At 31.9% G+C, this 23,185-nt stretch overlaps 1 protein-coding gene across 5 annotated transcripts in view; it reads right to left on the bottom strand.

The window, feature by feature from the left end:
- NRDC (nardilysin convertase) overlaps window positions 1-23,185 on the bottom strand; it is a 68,606-nt gene that overhangs the window by 34,990 nt on the left and 10,431 nt on the right. For 3 of the 5 annotated variants that reach the window (XM_039885957.1, XM_039885940.1, XM_039885964.1), the window contains exons 2-6: window positions 18,045-18,360; window positions 15,519-15,652; window positions 14,534-14,603; window positions 14,284-14,365; window positions 13,262-13,415 (exon numbers count right to left, since the gene is read on the bottom strand). In XM_039885957.1, coding sequence (XP_039741891.1) covers window positions 13,262-13,415; window positions 14,284-14,365; window positions 14,534-14,603; window positions 15,519-15,652; window positions 18,045-18,305 — 701 coding nt within the window. In that variant the 5' untranslated portion in view covers window positions 18,306-18,360. The remainder of the gene's footprint in view (window positions 1-13,261; window positions 13,416-14,283; window positions 14,366-14,533; window positions 14,604-15,518; window positions 15,653-18,044; window positions 18,361-23,185) is intronic. The other 2 variants (XM_039885949.1, XM_039885974.1) reach the window with 1 other exon arrangement.

Consider the following 23,185-nt stretch of genomic DNA (forward strand, 5'->3'; position numbering starts at 1 on the left):
AAAAATAATTTCCTACAATAACTTCCTACAATATTTAGTAAACTTTTGACTTTTGCTTGATCTGAGAAGAAACTTTAGCTACTAGACAACATTAAGATATTGTCAACTTTTTTTTCTTTTTAGTACTTAGTATAACTGATGGGTTGAATAACCTTTGTTAATTAAATAATAAAACAGGATTTTTTAATTCTAAAAACGAGTTATAAGGATTGTAAAAAAAGCCTTTGAGACAGTTTCTTAGCTTTTTAATTGTTTTTTTTCTAGTGGTCTTTGTAAAAAGTATTGCTTCTTTGATAATGTTAAATCTGTAAGTTTCAGGTAACGTGAAACCTTTTTAAAGATTTTTCTCAAAGTTTTGAAAAGCTATTAGCCAGGATCATGGTATAATAAGACATAACGTTTTCCTTTAAAAATTTAAGTGCGTGTGTAGAGTTAAGCTGCTGTACATTTATGATTTAATAAAATAATTCTAAAAAATAAATAAATAAATAAAATAAAAACAAGTCACACACAAAAGATACAAAGGATCAAACATAAACAACATCCACAAGGCAGCCAATGGCAACCAATTGGCACATGTAGGTCACCTGTAGTTATGACTTCGAGATCAAGCAATTATTTGAAAGTCCTGCAATCACCACGTTGTAGCACTGACCTTGAATACACTCCCATAACCTCAATGTCAGTGTAAATGGTGTTCGTGTGATACTCAAGAAAACTCAAAGAGAAATTAAATTCTAAATAAAAATTTTGCTAGGTAGGGTTAAGCTTTGGAGGGCCACAAACCATTACAATATCAAACATTTTTTTTCGCCCCCCACAAAAACCAGTATTCGCCACCTAAGAGAATGATATCATCCCAGTTAGGACTCTATGTACTAGACAACATACTTTTGTTTCTTAACTTTGTATAAATGGAAATAAACTATATATTCTTTATGTCTAATTTATTTAACTCAACAGTATGTTTTTAATATTCATGCATGATGGTACAAATGGCTATGTTTCATTTATTTTCATTGCAGTAGAATATGCTACTGTATGAATTTATTCACCCATTCTACTGCTGATGGACATTTGGGCTGGTTTGGGTTTGGACTAGTACAAACAATACTGCCATAAACATTGTTATAAATGTGTACTGGGGCACATGTGCACGAGTTTGTCTAGATAAATAACTAGGATTGCCTCTCAGCCTTTTGGCTAAGATCAAGTGTAGATATATATCTAGAAAAGAAATTCCTAGGTAATAGTATACACATGCTTAGGTTCAACATCACTAGATAATACCAAACTTTCCCAAAGTGATTGTACCAATTTATACCTGCGTCAGCAGTTCCAATTCCTCCATTCATTCACACTCTCACCCTCACTTGGTATTGCCAGACTTTAAAGTTTTCTGCAACTTTTAGGATAGTTAAATCTCATAATGGTTTTAATTTATATTTTCCTGATTCCTAATGAGGTTGAACACCATTTCATATACTTATTAATAATCTGAATTTCTTTTGTAAAATGCTTATTTAAGCTTTTCTATATTAGGTTGTAGTTTTTCTTATTGATTCTAAAAATATATATAAATGTCCATGTATATATGATATATAATTATGTTACACATAATCTTATAGTTAAAAGTCAATGATAGTTATTTTAAATGTATTGTTACAAATATATTCTTTCACTTTACAATTGCCTTTTCACACTCTTTATGGTAACTTTTAATAAACATAATGTACAATCTTTTTTTATGTTTTGTGTTTTTTGTGTCTTGTTTGATAATTTTTACATGGGCTAATGTCACACTCTCTAAAACTTTTCATTGTACTATTCATTTTTGGTCTATAATCCACATAGAATTGATTTTTCGTGTATGTTGTGAGGTAGAGAGTCAATTTTATCTCTGCCTTTATCGAAGTCTGCCTGTCTTGGCCCCTGTCAAAAATCAAGTGTACACATATGCATTGGTCTATTTCCAGGATTTCTATTCTGTTCCATTGTCTCTTTGCTTAGTCCTGTTCTAACCCCACAATGTCCTAATCACAAAACAAATTTCATTATCAAGTAGATCAAGTCCTGCTACCTTGTTATTTTTCCAATTCAAAAGTACGTTGGCTATACTTAACCCTCTGCATTTCCTTATCAATGTTAGAATTAGCCTTGTCTATTTAAAACTGAATAAATATTTTGAGATTATGGTTGTGATATCACTGAATCTGTACATTAACAGGGGAGGACTGACATCACTAAAAAACTAAGGCTTCAAATCCATGAATGGTATTTCTCTCAATTTATTTAGGTCTTCTTTAATATCTCAAATATGGTTTTAATACATTCCCCATAAAGAGGTCTCATACTTAATTATTGGAATGATTCCTGAGTGCTTATTCTTATAGCTTTTATAAAGTTTTAATTTCATTTTCTAACTGTTGCTAATAGAAATACTGACTTTAATGTTAAACACATCATCATTTTATTTAGCCTATCAAGCTTCTTTACTAAATTCTGTTAATGTTAATTTATCTGTAGAAGATTTTAGATTTTCTATGTTCACAATCATCTCATCTGCTACAGCAGTTGTGTATTATACTAATTTTTCTTTCTTTCCTAATAATGAATAGAAGTGATCACAATCTGCTTGTCTTGTTCCTCATCTAGACTTTAAAGCTTTCAAAGTTTCACCATTAAATAGAAGGTTTGGTTTATAATATCAAATATCATATTGAGAAAGTTGCCTTCCGCTGTTTGCTAAAAGCATCTTTGTGAATAGATACTGAATTTCATCACATAATTTTTTCTACACATACTGATATGGATTTCTCCTTCATTTTATCAATATGACAAACTGCATTGATTTTCTCATGTTAGCCCTACCTCATATTTCTAGGATGAACTATATCATCCTTATATATTGCTGTTCGTCAGTCTGGTCTATAATTTTTCTTATATTAAACTTTCTTATATCGAGGTTATACTATCTTCATAAATGAGGGAAGAATTATTTTTTTCCAATATCTTGTAGAACTCCAAACCTAAAAGTTTATTTTTGAGATTTTTCATTGCTGATTCATAATAATTTCTCTTATATGGATTTTATAAATTATATTACTAAGAATTCCTCTAGTCTTTCATTTACTGGCCTAGGTTGTTCAAAACATCTTATATTTTCAGTATCTGCCAGGTTATAAGCCATATTCTTTTTCATTACTGATATTTGCACATACTTTTTCCCTTGACCAGTCTTCTGAAAGGTTTATCTATTTTATCAGTTATTTCAAAGAACCAACATTTAGCTTTCCTTAAATTTTATCATGTTTGTTATTTCTATTGATAAATAATTCAGATACCACAAAATTTGCCTTTCAAAGGGCACAATTAGGTAGATTTTACTATACTCATAGGATTGTACAAACATTACCACTGTCTACTTTCTGAAAATGTTCATTACCCCCAAAACTAAACTCTGTACCCATTAACAGTCATTCCCCATTCCATCCTCCTAGCCCCTGGCAACCACTAATATACTTTTGGTCTCTGTGGATTTTCCTATTCTGTACATTTCATATAAATGAAATCATACATTATGGGGCTTTTTGTGTCTGGTCTCTTTCACTTAGCAAAATGTTTTCAAGATTCATGTTGTAGCATGTATCAGAACTTCATAGCCTTCTTATTCCTTTGTATAGATTTACCACATATTTTTATCCATTCATTATTTGATGGACATTTGAGTTAACTTCACTTTGACCTATCATGAATAATGCTGCTATGAACATTCATGTACAAGGTTTTGTATAGACATATGTTTTCAATTCTAGGGTATATTCTCTAAGAGTAGAATTGCTGGTTCATATGATAATTCCATGTTTAACTTTTTGAAGAACCACCAAACTGTTTACCAACATAGCTGCACCATCAGCAATGTATGAAGATTACAATTTACTCACACATTTGCCAATAACTGTTATTTTTCCTCTTTTTGAAGTGGTGTGAAATGGCATCTCATTGTGGTTTTGATTTTCATTTCACTAATGATATTGAGCATCTTTTCATGTGCTTATTGGCCACCTGCATATCTTCTTTGGAGAAATGTCTATTCAACTCCTTTGCCCATTTTAAAACTGGGTTATTTGTCTTTTCAATGTTGAGTTCTAAGAGGTTCAATATATATTCTAGATACTAGTATTTTATCAGATATATGATTTGTAAGTATTTTTCCATTCTGTGAATTGTTTTTTCACTTTCTTCTTAAGGCACTTTAAATCAAAAAAGTTTTTAATTTTAATAGAGTCCAATTTATCTACTTTTTTCTTTGTTGTTTTTGCTTTTGGTGTCGTATCTGAAAAAATACTGCGAAGTCTAAGGTCACAAAGATTTATGGCCATGTTTTCTTCAAAGTTTTATAGTTGTTGCTCTTAAATTTATGTCTACGACTCAATTTGTTGATTTTGTATATGATGTAAATAAAGGGTCCAATTTCATTCTTTTGCATTTGGATAGCCAGTTGTTCCTGTTCCATCTGTTGAAAAACTATTCTTCCCACTGAATTGTCTTGGCACTCTTACAACTGACCATAAGTATAATGGTTTATTTCAGGAGTCTCAATTCTATTCCACTAATCTGTTCTTATGCCAGTACCATGTTGCCTTCATTACTGTAGCTTTGAGTAAGTTTTAAAATTGGGAGTATGAGTCCTGTGACTTTGTTCTTTTTCAAGGTAATTTTGACTACTCTTGCTCTCTTCCTTTCCATATGAATTTTAGGATGAGCTTATCATTTCTTCAAAAAAGGCAGCTGAAATTTTGATAAAGGTTAAGTCGAATCCATAGACCAATTTGTTAAGTACTGCCACTTTAACAATACCAAATCTTCCAATCTATGAACATGGGATGTCTTTCCATTAATTTAGGTCTTCTTTAATTTCTTTCAACAATTTTTTGTAGCTTTCCATATATAACTTTTTTCCTAAGTATTTTATTCTTTTTGATATTATGACAAATGGAATTTTTTCTTAATTTCATTTTTGTTTTTTTTCATTGCTAGTATACAGAAATACAAACAATTTTTGTACATGGATCTTGACTCTTCAATCTTGCTGAACTCAATATTAACTCTAATAGTTCTTCTGTGGAATCTGTAGTATTATCTATATATAATGAGTTCTGGTTATTTTTGGTAATTAGGTTCTCTAAAGTTGCCAGGATTGATGAATTAGAGAATACTGAACCACTGTCCTAGGGAAAATACACTTAAAACATGCACACTCCCACACACACACAAATGATCTTAAGTCCTAAAGGTATCTCATCATCTTTTTTATTTCACAAAAAAGAAAATGAGGTTCAGAAATATAGCTGCTTGAGGTCACCTCAAGAATTTGGATTCAAACTCCATCAAACTGGCACCAGGGCCAAAGCTTCTTTTACTATAGTGTACTGTCTCCTAGTGTCCCCGGTCCTCTGTATGAAAGCTAAAACCAAAAAGCAGAGTGTTCCCTTATTCAACCTGAGCTGAGAATGTGTGTGTCAGCAACTCAAATTTTCACAATTTACAAAATCTTTCACATGTCCACGAATGACTGTGAAAGCATTGTGAGTTTTGGTTTTGGAGTTACAAATAATTCTTACTGAGTAGGTAAATGCTCCACAAATGAAAATCATTTGTATAAGATTATATCATCAGCAAATAAAGGTAGTTTTACTTTTTCCTTTTCAATCTGCATGTCTTTTATTTCATTTTCTTGTCTAACTGCTCTAGCTCAAACCTTCACTTCAATGTTGAATAGAAGTGGTGATAGCTGACATCTTGATCCTGATTTTTGGGGATAAGCTTTCAAAATTTCATTATTATGCATGTTAGTGTGGGTTGTTCATAAATACCCTTTACTGAGTTGAGAAAGTTTCCTTTTATTCCTAGTTTATTAAGTGTTTTATTGTGAAAGGGTGCTAGATTTTGTCAAATGCTTTTTCTGTTCATATTGAGATTACATCTTGAGATGTGATTTTTGTCCTTCTATTAATATGGCATATTACATTGATTTTCATATGGTGAACTAATCTTGCATTCCTGGATTAAAAACCACCTGGTTATGGTGTATAATCCTTTTATGTTACTATATTTGGTTTCACAGTATTTTGTTGAGAATTTCTTTCTATATTCATAAGAAATATTAATCTGTAGTTTTCTTGTGATATCATTGTCTAGTTTTCAGTATCAGAGTAACATTGGTTTTTTTAGAATGAGTTAGGAAGTCTCTCTTCTATTTTTTGGAAGTGTTTATGAAACATCAGTGTTAATCCTTTAAATGTTTGGTAGACTTCACCAGTGAAGCCATCTGGGTCTACACTTTTCATTTGGAAAGTTTTTATTGCTAATCCAAGCTCTTATTATATGTCTATTCACATTTTCTATCTTCTTGAGTCAGTTTCAGTACTTTGTGTCCTTCTAGAAATTTGTACATTTCATCTGCGTTATCTATTTGTTGGCATATAATTATTCAGTATTCCAGTATAGTCCTTTTGGTAAGATCATAGCAATGTTCACTATTTCATTCCTGATTTTAATAATCTAAGTCTTGCTTTTTCTTGACCAGTCTATCTGAGGGTTTATCAATTTGTCGACCTTTTCCAATAGGCAACTTTTGGTTTTATTGTTACTATTGTTTTTCTATTTTATTTATTTCCACTCTAATTTTAATGTCCTTCCTTCTGTTTACTTGGGATTAGATTGCTCTTCTTTGTCCAGTTAATTAAGCTGAGAGTTTAGGTCACTGACGAGATCTTTTCTTTAATGGAGGTGTTTATAGCTATAAATTTCCCTCTGAGCACTTACCATAAGTTTTTGTGTGTTGTTTTCATTTTCATTAGTCTCTAAATATTTTTAAATTTCTCTTGTTTCTCCTTTGACCCATTGATTATTTAGGAGTATATTGTTTAATTTCTAGATCTGTGGAATTTTCCAAATTTCCTTCTGTTATTGACTTCTCATTTCATTCCATTATAGCTAGAGAACATACCTGTATAATTTTAACTCTCAACTTTGGGAATTATTTTATGTCTATGCTAGAGAACAATTCATGCTGCCTTGAAGAATGCGTATTTATTTTGGTGATTTGGGGTGGAGGGTTCTATGGGTATCTATTGGTTTATACTGTTGCTTATGTCTTCTATTTCTTGTTGATCTACCTAGTTGTTCTATCATTTATTGAAAGTGGGATATTTATACTTCCAACTATTACTATTGAATTGTATATGTCTCCCTTCAATTCTGCCACTTTTTGCTTCATGTATTTTGGGGCTCTTCTGACAGATAAATGTGTGTTTATAATTGTTATACCTTTTTGATGGATTGACCCTTATAAATTGATCGTCATAAAATTTTCTTGTCTCTAATGACAATTTTGGTCTTAAAGTCTGTATTGTCTGACATTGGGATAGCCACTCCAAGTCCCATTTAATTGCTGTTCTCATGGTATATCTTTTTCCATCCATTTATTGACAAACTATTGGTGTATTGTAATCCAAAGTGTATCTCTTATAGAAAGCATATATATAGCTGAATCAAGTTTTTCTACCAATTCTGGCAATATCTTCCTTTTAATTGGAATGTTTAATGTATTCATATTTAACTTAATTACCGATAAGGCAGAATTTATGTTTGCCTTTGCTATTTGTTTTCTATAAGTCTTATATTTTCCCCTCTATGCCTCCACTGTTGACTTCTTTTTGTTAAGATATTTTCTAGGGTACAATTTTAATTCTCTTGTCATTTCTCTTACTACATTTTTGTTATTTTCTTAACATTTTAACTTATAACAATCCATTTTAAATATCAACTTAATTTCAATAATATATAAAAACATTGCTTCTATTAATCTGCTCTCTTCCCTCCTTTGTGCTATTATTGCCATACAAATCATGTCTTTATACATTATACAACTATCAATACATTTATAATTTTCACTTTATATAGTTAGTTGTCTTTTAAATCAGACAGGAGAAAAAAATTACAAAAAGTATATACTGTCTTTTATATTTATATATGTAGTTACCTTTATCAGTACTCTCTATCTTTTTATGTGGATCTGAGTGTCCTTCATTTCAGTATGAAAGACTCCATTTAATATGCCACATAGAGAAGATCTGCTAGTGACAAACTTAGTTTTTAATTTATCTGAGAATGTCTTAATTTCTCCATTTAGAAGGATATTTTTGCTGGATATAGAATTCTCGGTTTATAGTCTTTTTCTTCCTGCACTTTGAATGTGTCCTTCTTGTCTCCATGGTTTCTGATGGAAAATCAGCTGTTTACCTTATTGAGATTATTTTGCAAGACAAGCTGCTCCTCTCTTGCTATTTTTAAGATTCCCTTTATATTTGGCATTTGACAGTTTGATTACAATGCACCTTGTTATGAATGTCATTGTTGTGGACATTATTGTGGACATTAAACTTCTTGGCATCTGTTGAGCTTCTTTGAATGTCTAGATTCTCATCTTTTAACAAACTTGGGAAGAGTTTGCTATTATGTCTTCAAGAATTTTTTCTACCTCTTTCTCATTTCCTTTTGGAAATTCCATGATGCATGTGTTGCTATTCTTGATGGTGTCCCACAGATATCTGAAACTCTATTTTTCTTCATATTTTTTCTTTTTGTTCCTCAGACTGGGTAATCCCAATTGACCTATTTTCAAGCTTGTTGATTCTGTCCTCTGCTAGCTTAAATATGCTGTTGAGCCCTTCTAGTGACTTTTTCTTGTGAGTTGTACTTTTCAACTCGATTTTTTATATGGTTCTATTTAATAATCTATATCTTTATTGATATTCTCTATTTAGTGAGATAACATCCTCATATTTTCCTTTAGTTCTTAGACAGTTTTCTTTAGTTCTTTGACCATATTTAATTAGCATATTTAAAGTCTTTCTCTATTAAGTCCAGAATCTGTACCTTTTCAGGGCAGTTTATGGTGACTGATGTTTTTTCTGTTTATGGGCCATACTTTGCACCCCTCATACTTTTCTGTTGAAAACATTTTAAATAATATCATGTGGCAACTCTGAAAATCAAGATTCTCCTTCCTCAAGATTTGTTGTTATTGCTGTTCATTATTACCGGTTGTATATTTAGTACCTTTCTTAAACTAATTCGGTAAAGTCTGTATTCTTTGACAAGTATAACCACTGCTTGATTAGCTTAGTGGTAATCTCTAGTTGCACAGAGATTCCCTTAAATCCCTGGAATTGGTTAAGTCTCCCAGACTTGCCAAGGGGCTCTGTATGCATATTAGGGCACACCTTAAGCATTCGGTCAGGCAGTTTACAACTCTGCCTTAGCCATCACATCCTGCTTGCACAGAGACTCAAGGTCAGCCAAGGTAAAAGCTTAAGGCCTTCTCAAGTGTTTCTTGAACATGCATATAGCCTAGACATGGCACAGCAATATGCATGTACATGGCCTTCAAGATTCCAAGGAATATGTTAGAGCTTTTCAAAGCCCCTTTGGACATCTCATTTTCATGTTTTCCCTTTTAAGCTTTTTGAATAGCCTAACTGTCCCAACTGTTATCCACTGCCTCAGGCAGTCACAAAGTTAAACAACTGCATTTAAATGTTTTGGACAAAAGCCTCCAGAGAAAAACACCTTACAAAATACCTTCTTCTTCATTTATCATTACTTCTGACTGATAAAACTGCTGTCATTTTAATTCTGTTTTAAATTTCATAATTATTGTTTTAAGTAATCAATGTTGATTTACATTTACTCACATAAAATAACTTTCTTTGTTCTCCTATCCTTTTGCATCTCTGACCCTCATTTTTCTTCTGTCTGAAATAAATCCTTTAGACTTTCTTTTGGTAGGCTGGCTGGTAGTACAGTCTCTCAATTGTGTCTGAAGGTCTATTTTACAGTCATTCTTAAAAAATATATTTGCTTGGTGTCGAATTTATAGTTTGTAGTTATTTTCTTTCAGGCTATTGGAAATATCCTACTGTCTTTTAGCTTCCACCACTGCTGTTGAATAGTCATCAGTCTAATATTCCTTTGAAGGGATTTTGCACTTTTACCTGGCAAAGATTTTCTCTATTTGGTTTTCTGCAATATCACTATGTTTTTCTACATGGGTATTTCTTTTAATGTATACTTTTGGACTTTGTTAGACTTCTTTAAACTCCGATTTGATGTTGTAGAACTATTCCAGTGATCAACCCTTCAAATATTGTATCTACTCCATTTTTCCCTTCCCTCCTTCTAGGATTCCAAGTAAATATATATCAAACATTTTTGTTCTATCCTCTACGCCTCTTTTCCTTTTTTTCTCCTGCATTTTTAATCTTTATTTTCCTCTTTATGCTACATTTGGAATTTCTTTTGGCCTATCTTCTGGTTTACCAATTCTATCTTCACCTATATCTACTTTTCTCTTAAACCCTCCCATTGGGTTTTCAGTTTCAGTGATCACATCTCAGTTCAAGATGGTGTTTTTTTCAAACTTTATAGGACACATTTTATAGTTTCCTATTCCTGGCAACTGTAGTTAAACTTGCCTCATTTCTTTAAAACAGAAAGTATAATCATTTTTATAATGCGTATCTAATCTAAGAATTCTAAAGCATTAAAAATCTTTTCCTGTTATCTATTCTCATTCATGTTGTCTTATTTACTTGTATGCCTGCTTATGTTTGACTTTATACTTGAAAAACTATTTATAGGAATAATGTAAGGCCTAGGATGAGTATATTTTCCTTTTGCGAGGATTTGTGTTTGCTTCTCTTGGGCATCAGAGAACACTATCAGCTCTGGACCATGTTAAATCACAATCAAGGCTTGGGTTCACCAGAAGACTCAGGAATTTTGAAAGTAGGCTATACTTTCAGGATGGCTAATCCATTTCTTCAACCTGACAGTGAAGCCTTTTGGAGTCCCAGCTTATTATGAGGAGAGTTTGCTTTTCAACTTTGTGAATGTCCTGGGGCTTTGATGTTTCTTGCACTTGCCCTGAAATACTTATAAAGTTAAAATTTATTAAAATTAGAAAATTCTATCAGGGCAAAAGCAGCTCTATTCTCATTTACTTACTAGGGTAAAAATTCAGTCATTTCCTCAACTTTTTACTTAAATGATCCAAGATATTGATAAACAATATGATCTATGTGAGAGAATTAGATTTTACTGACCTACTAAAAAATAATGGCCCTTAATCCATGCTATATAAGAGTCCTTTAAAAATGACCCAAAGATTATTTATTCCTTGCTAACTGTAGAAGTATACTATTATCATGTTTATTATAATATATGCAATACTTAAGTTCTATCACTATCTACTATTTATGGCATGAATTCATGCTTTGATATTCTGATTAATTTCTATTAATCCAGTAGCATTCTACTTTTTTAAAAGTAGAAATAAATGTACAATAAATATTTAAGTATCTTCTGATTTCTCAAAGCTATCCTTAAATCAAAAATGTACAGAAACTCTTTAAGAAGAAATAAAACAAGTTCTTTAACTAGACTTTAAGCCAAGTTTCATCATTTCTGATATGGTCTGAATTTTTCAACATATTGTTTGCTTATTCTTTTTTCAGTGAAGTGGGTTTTTCCCTTCTTTGTATTTGGCCTATTGCTTAAGTTGACAATTCAACTTGTCTATTCCTTATGATTTCTTTACACATATAAAAACCTATTTAGATTTTGTGAATCTTTAGAGCTGAGAACTCTGAAATAAGAGTAAACATGCAGTCATTTTTAGAGTATTCCTGATTTCCTAAGTTTATAGGGAAAAATAATTTTGGCATCATTTACACTGCCTTCATTGATTTTTTTGGTCTCTATTATTTTGTTATTTTAGAATTAAATGTTTCGTTCCATAAACACTGAGTATCAAATGTATGTGCTATATGCATGTCCTTAAGTATACAATTAAAACCAGCTATAAAATAGTTCATTGAAAACAGGTAGACAGTCATATTATAGATTACGAAGAAAATCCACCATGTTGTACCTTATAAATAATGTTATCAAAGTAATTGTGTTAACTTTAATGAGATTCTGGCACTGTTTTGGCAAAAAGAAGTTGGCAATGTAGGAGCTCAGAAACACCTTAAGTATTTATTACATTGAAAACAACATATGCTTCCAATTTACAGGAATTTACTCAAAAGATTTCTCAAGGTCAAATTAATCTCTTAAGGGATGAGACAATTTCCTTAAGAAAACTGGAGCTTTTCCATGTTTTGAGGTTTTCTGGTCATCTGTGCTTTGATTTTATGGTAATTTTTTTCCCCCGTAAAGATATATATTAATTCATTCAACAGATATCTTAGTATATATAAAATTCTTGATGCTAGATATATCTCAACAAAAAATAGACCAATATCTCTGCTCTCAAGAAGCTTATATTATACTTGTCAAACTCAAAATTTACTTTTTAATTTTTTTATATTTCAAGCTTACATTTATCTAGAATTGGGTATATAAAGTAATTCTTTTTTTCTAGTGTAGACTTTGGCTTGCAATCTTGTAATATTAAAACTCTATTATTTCACTGATATAAACTTTCTGGAAAACAATTTTGCAGTGAATATCAAAAGCTTTACAATGAAAGCGTAGAAATATATAAGTAAATTTACTCAGCAATTTCATTTCTTAGAACTTAATAAAAGAAATAATTAAGATGTACATAAAGATTAGGATTATAATACTAGAAACTGGAAACAACTCAATTGTCCAGTAATATGTAACTGGTTGAACAGATTATGGTACTTCTATACAATGTAAATAATACATGGTGAATTAAAATCATGTTTTATAAATTATATAATGACATAAAAATATCTTGTTTAAAAACGAAAGGATATAAACAGTATGATTCCATGTGCAGTAAGAAAAATAGATGATTATATAGCAAAATATTAACCATAGTTATCTCTAGATTATAAAATTAGGAACACTCCATTTTTTGTTTCTCTGTTTTTCCATATTTTCTACTAAATTAGCAAACTACTTGTAATAGAGAATACATTATTTACAAAACTCAAAAGGTGTTTCAGGGTTTCAGTTTAATCTTTAATACAAAGACTAGGTATTACAAAATAAGAGCCAAGGTGTATTTAATAGTTTGCTCTTTTCTCCAAATAAAGTGTTGTGACAGTTCTACAGAATTAGAATACTACTTGAAAAGAAATACGATAGAGTAATGCCCAATCTTTCAATGTGTAAGATGCCATTAGATCATTAAAATAAAAAGACATTTTGAGCTAGTTACCTATCCAGGGCTTCCTTGAAGTATTTTCTCTGGACATCGAACTGAAAGACTGTTCGTTCACAATCAGTTGAAGCATTATCACTACCCCCATGTTTCTTCAGGAAGGCATCAAACCCATTCTCATCTGGATATTTCAAACTACCCATGAATACCACTAAGTGGAAAGAACACAAAGTCATAGAACGTAACGATGTAGACAATGTTTTTATTATCAAGGACAAAATTGCAAAAAAAAAAAAAAAAAGAAGAAAATATACCAACACATTAACAATGGTTATGTCTGAATAATACTTACTTTCTTCATTATACTTCTGTTCCTATAATTTTCTATACTGTTCATATATTACTTTTATATTAAAAACTAAGCATTTTATTTAAAGAAAAAAGAAATATATAATTTATTTGTAAAAAGGTTAAAATGTAAATATATGGTACGTGCAGATTGTTACTATAAAAACACATAAGGTAAGAAGTTTACCATCAAACTGCTTAGAAAACCAGAATGTAATAAAATGAGTAATTCAGGAAAACAAACATGAATTTAGATATTTATAACTGTTTATCAGCCACATAGGTCTTAGTTAGGTAGGTACATTCATAATTAAACTGAATATTTTCTATTTTGTTTTATATTAATCATGCTTTATTTTCTGTATCTCTGATGCTTTTAACATCTTGGGGTCTAGCTAACCCTGGAAGAGACTGCCCCTTCCAAGGCTACAGCCTAAATTCCTAGAGATTGGCAACTGTTTCCTGATCTGTTGGCCTTACCATACCTGAATAATAACAAAACCTACATTTAAAATGGTTTTCTAAGTGATTTCATTCTAAACCTCAAAAGAAGTACACTCAAAGAGATTAAAATTAAGTCTTCACTTATGATATTCATAAAGATTTTTTTCTTCACCTTTTCTCTTGTTAAACATATACCTCTATCAAACCAGTTAGTCATCTATGAAACCAATTCATACAAATTTGGATGAAAAAACACACCCAGGAATGATATTTTACAAAGATCTTACTGTGCTCCAAAAAGTGTGCCAGCCCAGGCAGGTCATCCGGATCAGCAAAACTCCCAACTCCAACACAAAGAGCCGCTGCAGACTGGAGTAAGTAGAACACATACAAATAATATATCAATCCTAAAGGAATAATATTGTCATTAATATTGTCATCTCATCATAAGGATTCAATTGGAGATGGAAGTTTTCCAATAGAAAGTAACAAAATTCTTTCCCTGATAATCAGGAGGAGCAGCAAAGTGAAACTCACCAGAACTGTGTCAGTTTCACCCTGCTGCCCCTCCTCTTGCCATCCTGCCAAATGCTGAACAGGTGCAGACCTAAGGGAAAAAGCAGAAACAGACAGAAAAAAAGCGAGAAGGGACTGGCCAGCCCACCCAAATATCATTTTGTGTCAGCATTTCAGAGTTCTGAACCGAATTTGTTTCCTAATTTATTAGATTTCAGAAATTTGCAGAATAATATATCTTGGTAGATTATCTTTAAAGATTTCTAAGCAATTAAAGTCTCTGTTTAGTAACTCAGATACAAAATATAAAACTTATCAATATTTTGTTTTTATTAAAACTTCTCAGAAATTTTTGTTTGTATTAAAACAGGGCATAAAATAACATGTCAGGAAAACATCCAACAAAGATAATAAGTAAATGGTTAAAAAGAAAATCTCTACCTATTAAAACACTAAGGAACTAAACTTTAAAGAGGCTTTTTAGTTCTTCATTTATTGCAGATATAAAGAACACATTACTTAACAGTAGATATCTCCCAATACCTTGGGAAAATCAGAATTTTTAACAAAATAGATAGTCAAGAGGTACACCAAACTGCATTTAAAAAAAAGGATTAGGGCATACCGTATGTCATTGTAAAAGACACAAAAAAAGAGAGAGAAACAGTCAATTTAAATAAACTCTTGAGAATAGGAAGTTGATTAATATTCCCAAATTTTACAAATGTCAATTTTAAAGGCTAACACATTTGGTGACACAGATTGTTTTGGTAAATGGTTTTCTCTTACAAAGAGAGTTTTTAAAAACTAGCATATCTGGTATAAAGTCTAACCATGTGTCAGAAAATGAAAGTACGTTTTCAGAAGAACCAAACAGCCTCGCTTGATGATGTACATCCCATTTTGAAGATGTGGGCACATACACTCAGTTAAAACACGGGGAAATAATACCCACTTCTTTGAACCACAGTCTAACCTGTTCTATGATGTTTAATAGATGCCTAACCTGCTTTCAGCTCCAACTACCCCATAAAGATTTCTTGTCTCGACCAGCAGGGTTGAAGATATTTTTGTATAAGGTGACTTAAACCACAGTCTATCAGTCATCTCTGACCACAGCAAAAACAGGTTCTGCGACTGCTAGAAAAGAAATTCATACTTGAGAATTAACTACCCAAGAAATTCATACTTGAGAAATTCATACTTGAGAACTGACTTAAGAAAGCCATGAACAAATCATAATTTGGTATATGTCATATTTAAATTTCAATCTTGTTACTATAGCAAACCTGTCAGATCAAGAACAACTTTTTAGGAGGAGGAAAATGAAAGTGGATAAAAATGATGACTCAGAAAAGTAGTTAACTTCTTAATTACATCTCAACATTTTTTTCTTCCCACTTCCATTATTAATTCTCTTATTTATCTTAAACAAGCTTCACATTTTTCCAATAAAAATTAAATCATAAACTGCTGCACAACACTATGCTACTCTTCAGCCACCTCTAGACTACTTTAGTTCCCTTTTGCAGACACTTATTCATTCAATGAATAGAAACCATTTTCTGTTGTTACAATCATGGATCTTTCATTACACTAGTGTGCCCACTGCATCTGAATCAAAACAATTTGCTCTCCTCTTCAAACTACATTAAGTTCCTCCATTCCTTTCCAATACAATCCAGAAAATTAACTATCAATATCATATATAGGACTATATCACACTAAGTTCAGAAAAGAAAGCCATTTTTTAATGATCATAAGAATCTGACCTTGCTGCTTCTAGATGTAAACATTTAGAGTTTGATCCACCTAAGCAAAATAAAAAGGGGTACCAAAAATACTGGATGCACATTGTAATTTATCAAAGGGATTCACAATTGCCATACAAATCTAAGGTATTTTATTATGTTTTGACAGTAAAATTAGCTGTCATGACAATTTTTTAATTTAACCCTAGATTTTTGCTTATAAATCGATAGAATGTATAAAGAAATCCAAAGCACAAGAAAAGCCATTAATTGACAGATACAGAAAGAAACTTATAGATAGGAAATGTTCAGTTATGAACTTATCACATAATTAGTCTTAGAACTAAAATGGACCTCAAATAATGAGAAGGAAAAAAAAAGAGAAAATGAAAAGACCTAAGATCATCCAAAAATATAGGGACAGAGCCAGAACAGAATTCAGGTTTTCTGATTGTCAGTATTCTTTCCACACTGTGACTTGTATAATTTCTTCCTTCCTATTATTGTTCTAGTTGGAATTATGAGGTATATTTTTTAATTATGAGATCTATTTTAAATTTATTAATTCCCAATTTATTTATAAAGACCTTAGTATAGACTATCAAGTGGTATATATATATGCTTTTTTTTCTAGTATTTTGTCTTTCATTCCTAAAGCTTTCCAAGCTAAAATTACTTGGCCTATCATGCCACCCAAAAACAGCCATCGCTCAAAATCTGAATAGCAAGGGGCAAATAGCTTCTTAAAAATATGACTCAATCTCCCTATCAAACTAGTGAATGATATGGCACGATCTTCTTTAAAAAAATTTTTCCAGGAAGAGTGACTATCAAAGATTTACTTAAAACCTATCTACTACTTGTATCTCACACCTTCATATCTTTGAGGAGTGACCACTTTATCGTATAATACATTTGACATCTAGATTTTAGTCTTAATCATCTGCACTTTAATTTGTTTGTATGTGGACTATGCCATGTTAAATGTATTATCAATATTAAGAAACCAGCTTTAACAAACATTTGCTGACCAATTCCACCATAATGCCTCCAAAATGTTATCCTGTAATATAGGTAATCCCTACTGCAAAATGGTGACATTCTTCAAAAGAAATCCAGAGAGGGAAATTCTCCCTGTTAAGTCCTATATTATCTATTTATTGATTGTTATTATATATTATAGGTTCATTACACTACACCAACACAGGTGATCAGCTTCATCAATTGTTGTTATATATTACACTAACTAAGCTCAACTCCCCATTTGTTTCAATTCTTCCAGTTTGCCTATTATTTATCCAGACCTTTGATGTTTTCCTATAAAAAGAAATAAATCCCATTAAATTACCCATATGAGGACTCTCAGGACCATATGCCCAGGTGAGGATTCTATACTAGCCCTGCTCTTTTTCTTTTTCCAATCTCTCCAAGAATAATACACTCTTATTCCCAGGCTAAGATTTATGCAGATCTTCACCTCACAGCATTTGTTTTTAAAACATGTAATGTGCACAAATACACACAAATTTAAATATTACCAGTCATTACCTCAAAAAGTTATAGTTATGGGTGATTTTTATATCTTTGTTTTGATAATGAACTTTTGTCACTTTTAAAATCAGAGCAAAATGTTTATAAATGTAATCTTTATGTAGAATAGATCTTTATTGAAGCTCAAAAGATAAATAAATACTTCTTTTTTGCCATTAAGAAATAAAACATAAGTTTAGAACTCATCCCAAAGAATTCCCAAATTAGTAAAAAACAGACATGATTCGCACCTGTTTTTCAGTGGTTTTCTTTCTGGCTTCTGCCCTCTCTTCTAATTCTTCTAATTCATTATCCTCAGCATCAAGATCATCATCATCATGCTCCTCCTCATCATCAAACTCATCTTCATCATCAAAACCCTCTTCATCATCATCTTCTATTTCGGCTCCAGAATCTTCATCGTCGTCGTCGTCATCGTCATCATCGTCATCTTCTTCTTCCTCTTCCTCTTCCTCTTCATCATCTGTTGCATCTCCCATTTTACCTTCCATATTACTTAGGTCTGAAATCAAAAGTGCCTGCAAGCCATTTCCTAATTTGATGTATCTAAAATAAAAAAAAATTTTCTTTTGAGTCTGTTATTCATCACACTACACAGATACAAGTGATGCACTTAGCAGAATTTTTTCAAAAATCTAAGTACACACACACAAAACCAACCCTATTTTTAAACTAATAAAACAGGTTGCTTCTGGAAGGGGAAACTCAAAAGCTTATCAGTTTCTGCATTGCTGGAGGGAAAGGATAAGAGACACTTCACTGTTGGTATTCTACATATACATGGTATGTTGTATATACTGTTTGTATTTTTTAATTTTGAACTATGAAAACATATTTGCTTATTCAAAAAACAAAGTTTAGAAGTTAAAATTTTTGAAGTTAAACCCAAAACCTAGCCTCCCTCTATTTTTCAGTTTATAACTACTTAATAAATATTCTACCATACCAGGAGACTTAAAATAAACATATCCCTCAACATACAGAGAAGTCATGTCAGCTTAAATATTAAAGCAAAATCTCATATATTTAAACTCTGTTAATTCCCTTTGTTACAATGTATTTGATATTTTTAACCAGCCACCATTTTTTATGAACTAAAAAAATGGCTACATCTCAAAGAAAACTAAACCCCACAACTGGTAGCCCTGCAGAAAGATGATTATCCTAGTAAAACTGCTGTGCCAGTTTGATAACTGGGTGCCTATTACAAATTTCTGTTTATATTCATTATTTCATATGCTATTCAATCAGCATTTACTTAGCAGCTTTAATGTATCAGATACATGCTATAGTAAAGGTAAAAATAATAAAAGCACATCCCTCACCATCAGGCACTTACTGTCTAGTACAATACAATTAAGCCAGTACAATACAGAATGCTAGAAGTAAACACATAATATTAGAAAGGTGAAAGTGAGGGAAGGCCCCTAGCAAAAGTATACTTGAGACTTAATGGTGAAAAAAAAGTTCATCTAGCAGAAACAGGAAAGAATAATGTGCAGAAAAAGATAAGGAAGGGACTGAATTAAGATGGAAGACTGAAAAATTGATTTCCTTCCTTTCCATATCAAAAATCACATTTAAATAATTTTGTTATCCCAACAAACTATGAAACTATATAAAATGAGATTTAAATATAAGGTCCTATTCACCAAAGCACAAGAAACTATTAAATACTTAAATATAAACCTAATAACAATAGTTTATATTTCAAATGTATTAATTTACATGTCTTCACCCATTTAATCTTCATAATAACCCTAATGAGTTATTACTTCATAATAACCCTAATGAGTTATTACTCCCATGTTACAAATGAGGAAACTAAAGCACAACAATAAAAGTTTTTTATTTACCCAAGCTTAGCAGGGACTGAACCCAAGTACCATGACACTAAAACCCATTCTTTTCACTACTGCTCAACACAGCCAATGTGAGGAAAACTAGAAAACTTCACAGGAGAAAATGAAAGGCCTGACTAGTCATATCATGCTGTTGGGTGGGAACACTCAATATTGCAAAGATATAAATTCTTCCCCCAAATTAATATATAAATTCAAGGCAATTCCAATTTAAAAAAAAAAAAACATTTAAAAAAAAGATTTTTTGTGGGACTTTCCCTACTGATTCAAAAATTCATGGGGACAAGAAACACACACACACAAATGCCAAGAACATTTTGAAAAGGGAAAACAATGAGGGCACGCTACCTTACCATTTATAAAAATAGTCTTTTAAAGCAATTGAAATTAAACAGTATACTAGTACAGGAACACCTACAGATCAGTGAAATAGAACAGGTTCTAGAAACAGAGAAGTGTTTATAATACTATTGCAACAGTTATTATGATTCAATTAATAATGCTGAAACAACAGGCAATTCATTTAGGGAGAAAACATAGCCATCTCTACCTTACACTCAACACATAAATTCCAGATTATAGAGCTAAAGGAAAAAATGTTCTAAAAGTATTTAAGAGAAAATCCCTTTGTAATACTTGGATAAAGAAAATTTGAGCAAAACAAGACACAAAATCCAGAAGCTATACAGGAAAAAAATGAAAAGATTTCATATATTCTAATTTAAAACTTTTCTAAAATAAAAACATCATAAAATCAAAGAGTAAATTTCTTACTGAGAGATCAACATGTTTGTAATAGACAAAAATTGGAAACCACTCAAATGACTACCAACAGAATATGCAAATAAAATTTTTTTAACTCTATAGCTACACTATAGCATACCATATAGCCTTCAGGATCTCATTTACATATACATAGAGAAAATAATGACTCAGTTTCTAGCCTTAAACTGCTATTTCTAGGCCTAGATAGTGTTAAATCACTTTAGGTCAACAAAAGAGAGTACATGGGTGGAGGTAGCTATGTAATTATATAACTTGTTATTACTTCTCCCCAAATCATATGGTCTCAAATATATATATAAAATTTTTAGAGGGGTGGGTTTTTTCCAAGATGTTACTTCCTTAAAAAAAACCTGTCTTCCTTTACTTGGCTCATTATCCCAATTCCTCCTATATTGACAATAAAGACTGAAGCGGATTTTTCAAACCACATCCAAAAATAAAAAAGATGGCGTTATTCTCTTTAAGTACCCACCCACTCATTCTTATTTCTTCCTTATTAAAGGAAACCAACTTTTGTGAAGCCACTTTCAGTCACTAAAATTGCCACAGTTGAGTTCATGTATTTAAATCCAAAAATACTTGAGACCACATTGGTGGGGTCACTCTAAACAAGCTGCTAAAATTATTAACATTTTGAAGGTTGAAGTATGAGGAAGGACTCCACTCTTGTTATACTAGTCTGGGAACTTAAACTTTCTAGTCTCGCATCAATGCCTGAACATCTAGACCTCCAGGTAACTCTCTAATTGCCACCTGATTACCCCCTGAATGACTCATGTATACAGCCACCTGAAGTCCATTTTCCAGACCACTGGGATGTGACCAGATCTCCTGGTACCCACCTTCCAGGCCACCTGGCATCCATCATCCTGACTGCCTGACATCTGACTGATAACCATCCTGGACCAATCCTAGGGTTGAAAGTGCAGGACTGATAATTATCAAGAATGTACTCTTTACTATAAGAATTTTTAACTTTTCTTTCTTCTTTGGAATACTTCTGGGTTTTCACCTAGCTGTGTTCCCAGTTTGCAAATTCCAAGACCCCTGAATAAATCTCTATCATTTCTGGAATACTTCTGGGTTTTTACCTAGCTGTGCTCCCAGTTTGCAAATTCCAAGACCCCTGAATAAATCTCTATCATTTCTTTCTAGCAAAGTCTTCTCTTTTTAAGTTTGTTTGACAAGACTAAGCGTTCCTCACAGTATTCCCAACTCATAGGAAAGCACCAATCCAAAAAATTAGAAAAATTTAAATGAAATATCATTACAGTAAAATTTATTCACAAAAATTAAAAATGAAAATGACACTGCAATGAAAGTAAGTTTCTCAGTGGCTGGCTCATTTGTTAGTCAAGCAAGGAAAGCTCTTTATCAAAAGTGTATTAGATTGTGAGTTTGTAGCAGCTAAAGAACTTTATCTAGAGAAAATAAACTTAAGACTATTAGCCTTTTCAAAGAGAACGATTGCAAAAAGTTGACATAGTAGCAATATCAAGTAAATTAAAAACAAAGCATATCATTGCAAGATTTTTGGCTCTTGATATGTCAACAGATGTTGCCAATACTGTTGTTTGAAGAATCAGTGCCAAGTTTGAAGCAACAGAGGTATCAGCCTCTATGAATACTATGGACGGAATAATTACAGACAATATTTTCCAAGAGGTTGAGAAAACATGACCAGTACAACCTAAAGTGGAATCTAGTATGTTACCACATTAATGTTGGTAAAAATGTGTGGAGCAGAAAAAAAATTTTTGGACAAATTTATCTTTTGTGAGGTGTTATAAAACCTATGATTATTGTCTTAAATCAGTATTTTGCAGAAAATACATGAATCTATCATGTATTAGTGAACCAGTAGTGTCATTTCCTTTCATAGACTTTAAATCATTAGTTCTGTCCTTACTGTAGAGCAGTTAGATGGCTTAGCAGTGGGAACATTTTATTGTGTGGATAAAAAAGGGGCTACATACTATATGTGACAAGCTTAAGGGACGCCTGCATGCAGACCCTACAAATTCAGACAGAAAGTAACCACATAGGATGGTCTGAACTTAAAAATTCCTAAAAGCGTGGCATGGAGCATAGTCACATCTTAGGCATTTGACAAAGGTCAATCTTTACCTTAAGTGAATCTATTATCTTTTTGCAGCTAAGAGAACATACCTTTGAAATGTCACAGTAATCTTTTCCAGATCCCTCAGGGCACACCCAGGGCACCAGAGCGCAAGACCACAGAACCCTTCATTGTTTTGTTTCCCTGAATTATGTGCTGTAAATGTTATCTGTCTTGTACCCACCAATGTAAAAGTGTTTTATCCAATCCCAGTGATTACCACCCCGACACTTGGCTTTCTCCCACCCCCTTAAATCTACCACCAGTGGATTTCATGTAACCCTCCTTATGTCTCCTCCTCTGATTCTAATGTATAAAGCTGCGGAACTGCCATTCTCCAGAGCATTTCTCACTTCGTTGAGGTTTTGCTTCCCGGCAATTTAGTTTGGCCCAAAATAACTCATAAAAATTCTCTACAGGTTTGGACATTTCTTAATGTCGACAATTGCAATGTTTTGAGCCAAGATTGAAATTTTTCTGAAGAACAGCCTTCAACCAGTATGACCAAACACCAAATGGCTTTGGAAATTACCTTTTGCTGCAGACTTGATACTGTTTCTTAATGAATTCAATCCAAAAGTCCAAAATAGCACTTACTTGTAAA

Source organism: Pteropus medius, unplaced genomic scaffold (assembly GCF_902729225.1).
Source record: "Pteropus medius unplaced genomic scaffold, Ma_sr-lr_union100, whole genome shotgun sequence".
Classification (NCBI taxonomy): domain Eukaryota; kingdom Metazoa; phylum Chordata; class Mammalia; order Chiroptera; family Pteropodidae; genus Pteropus; species Pteropus medius.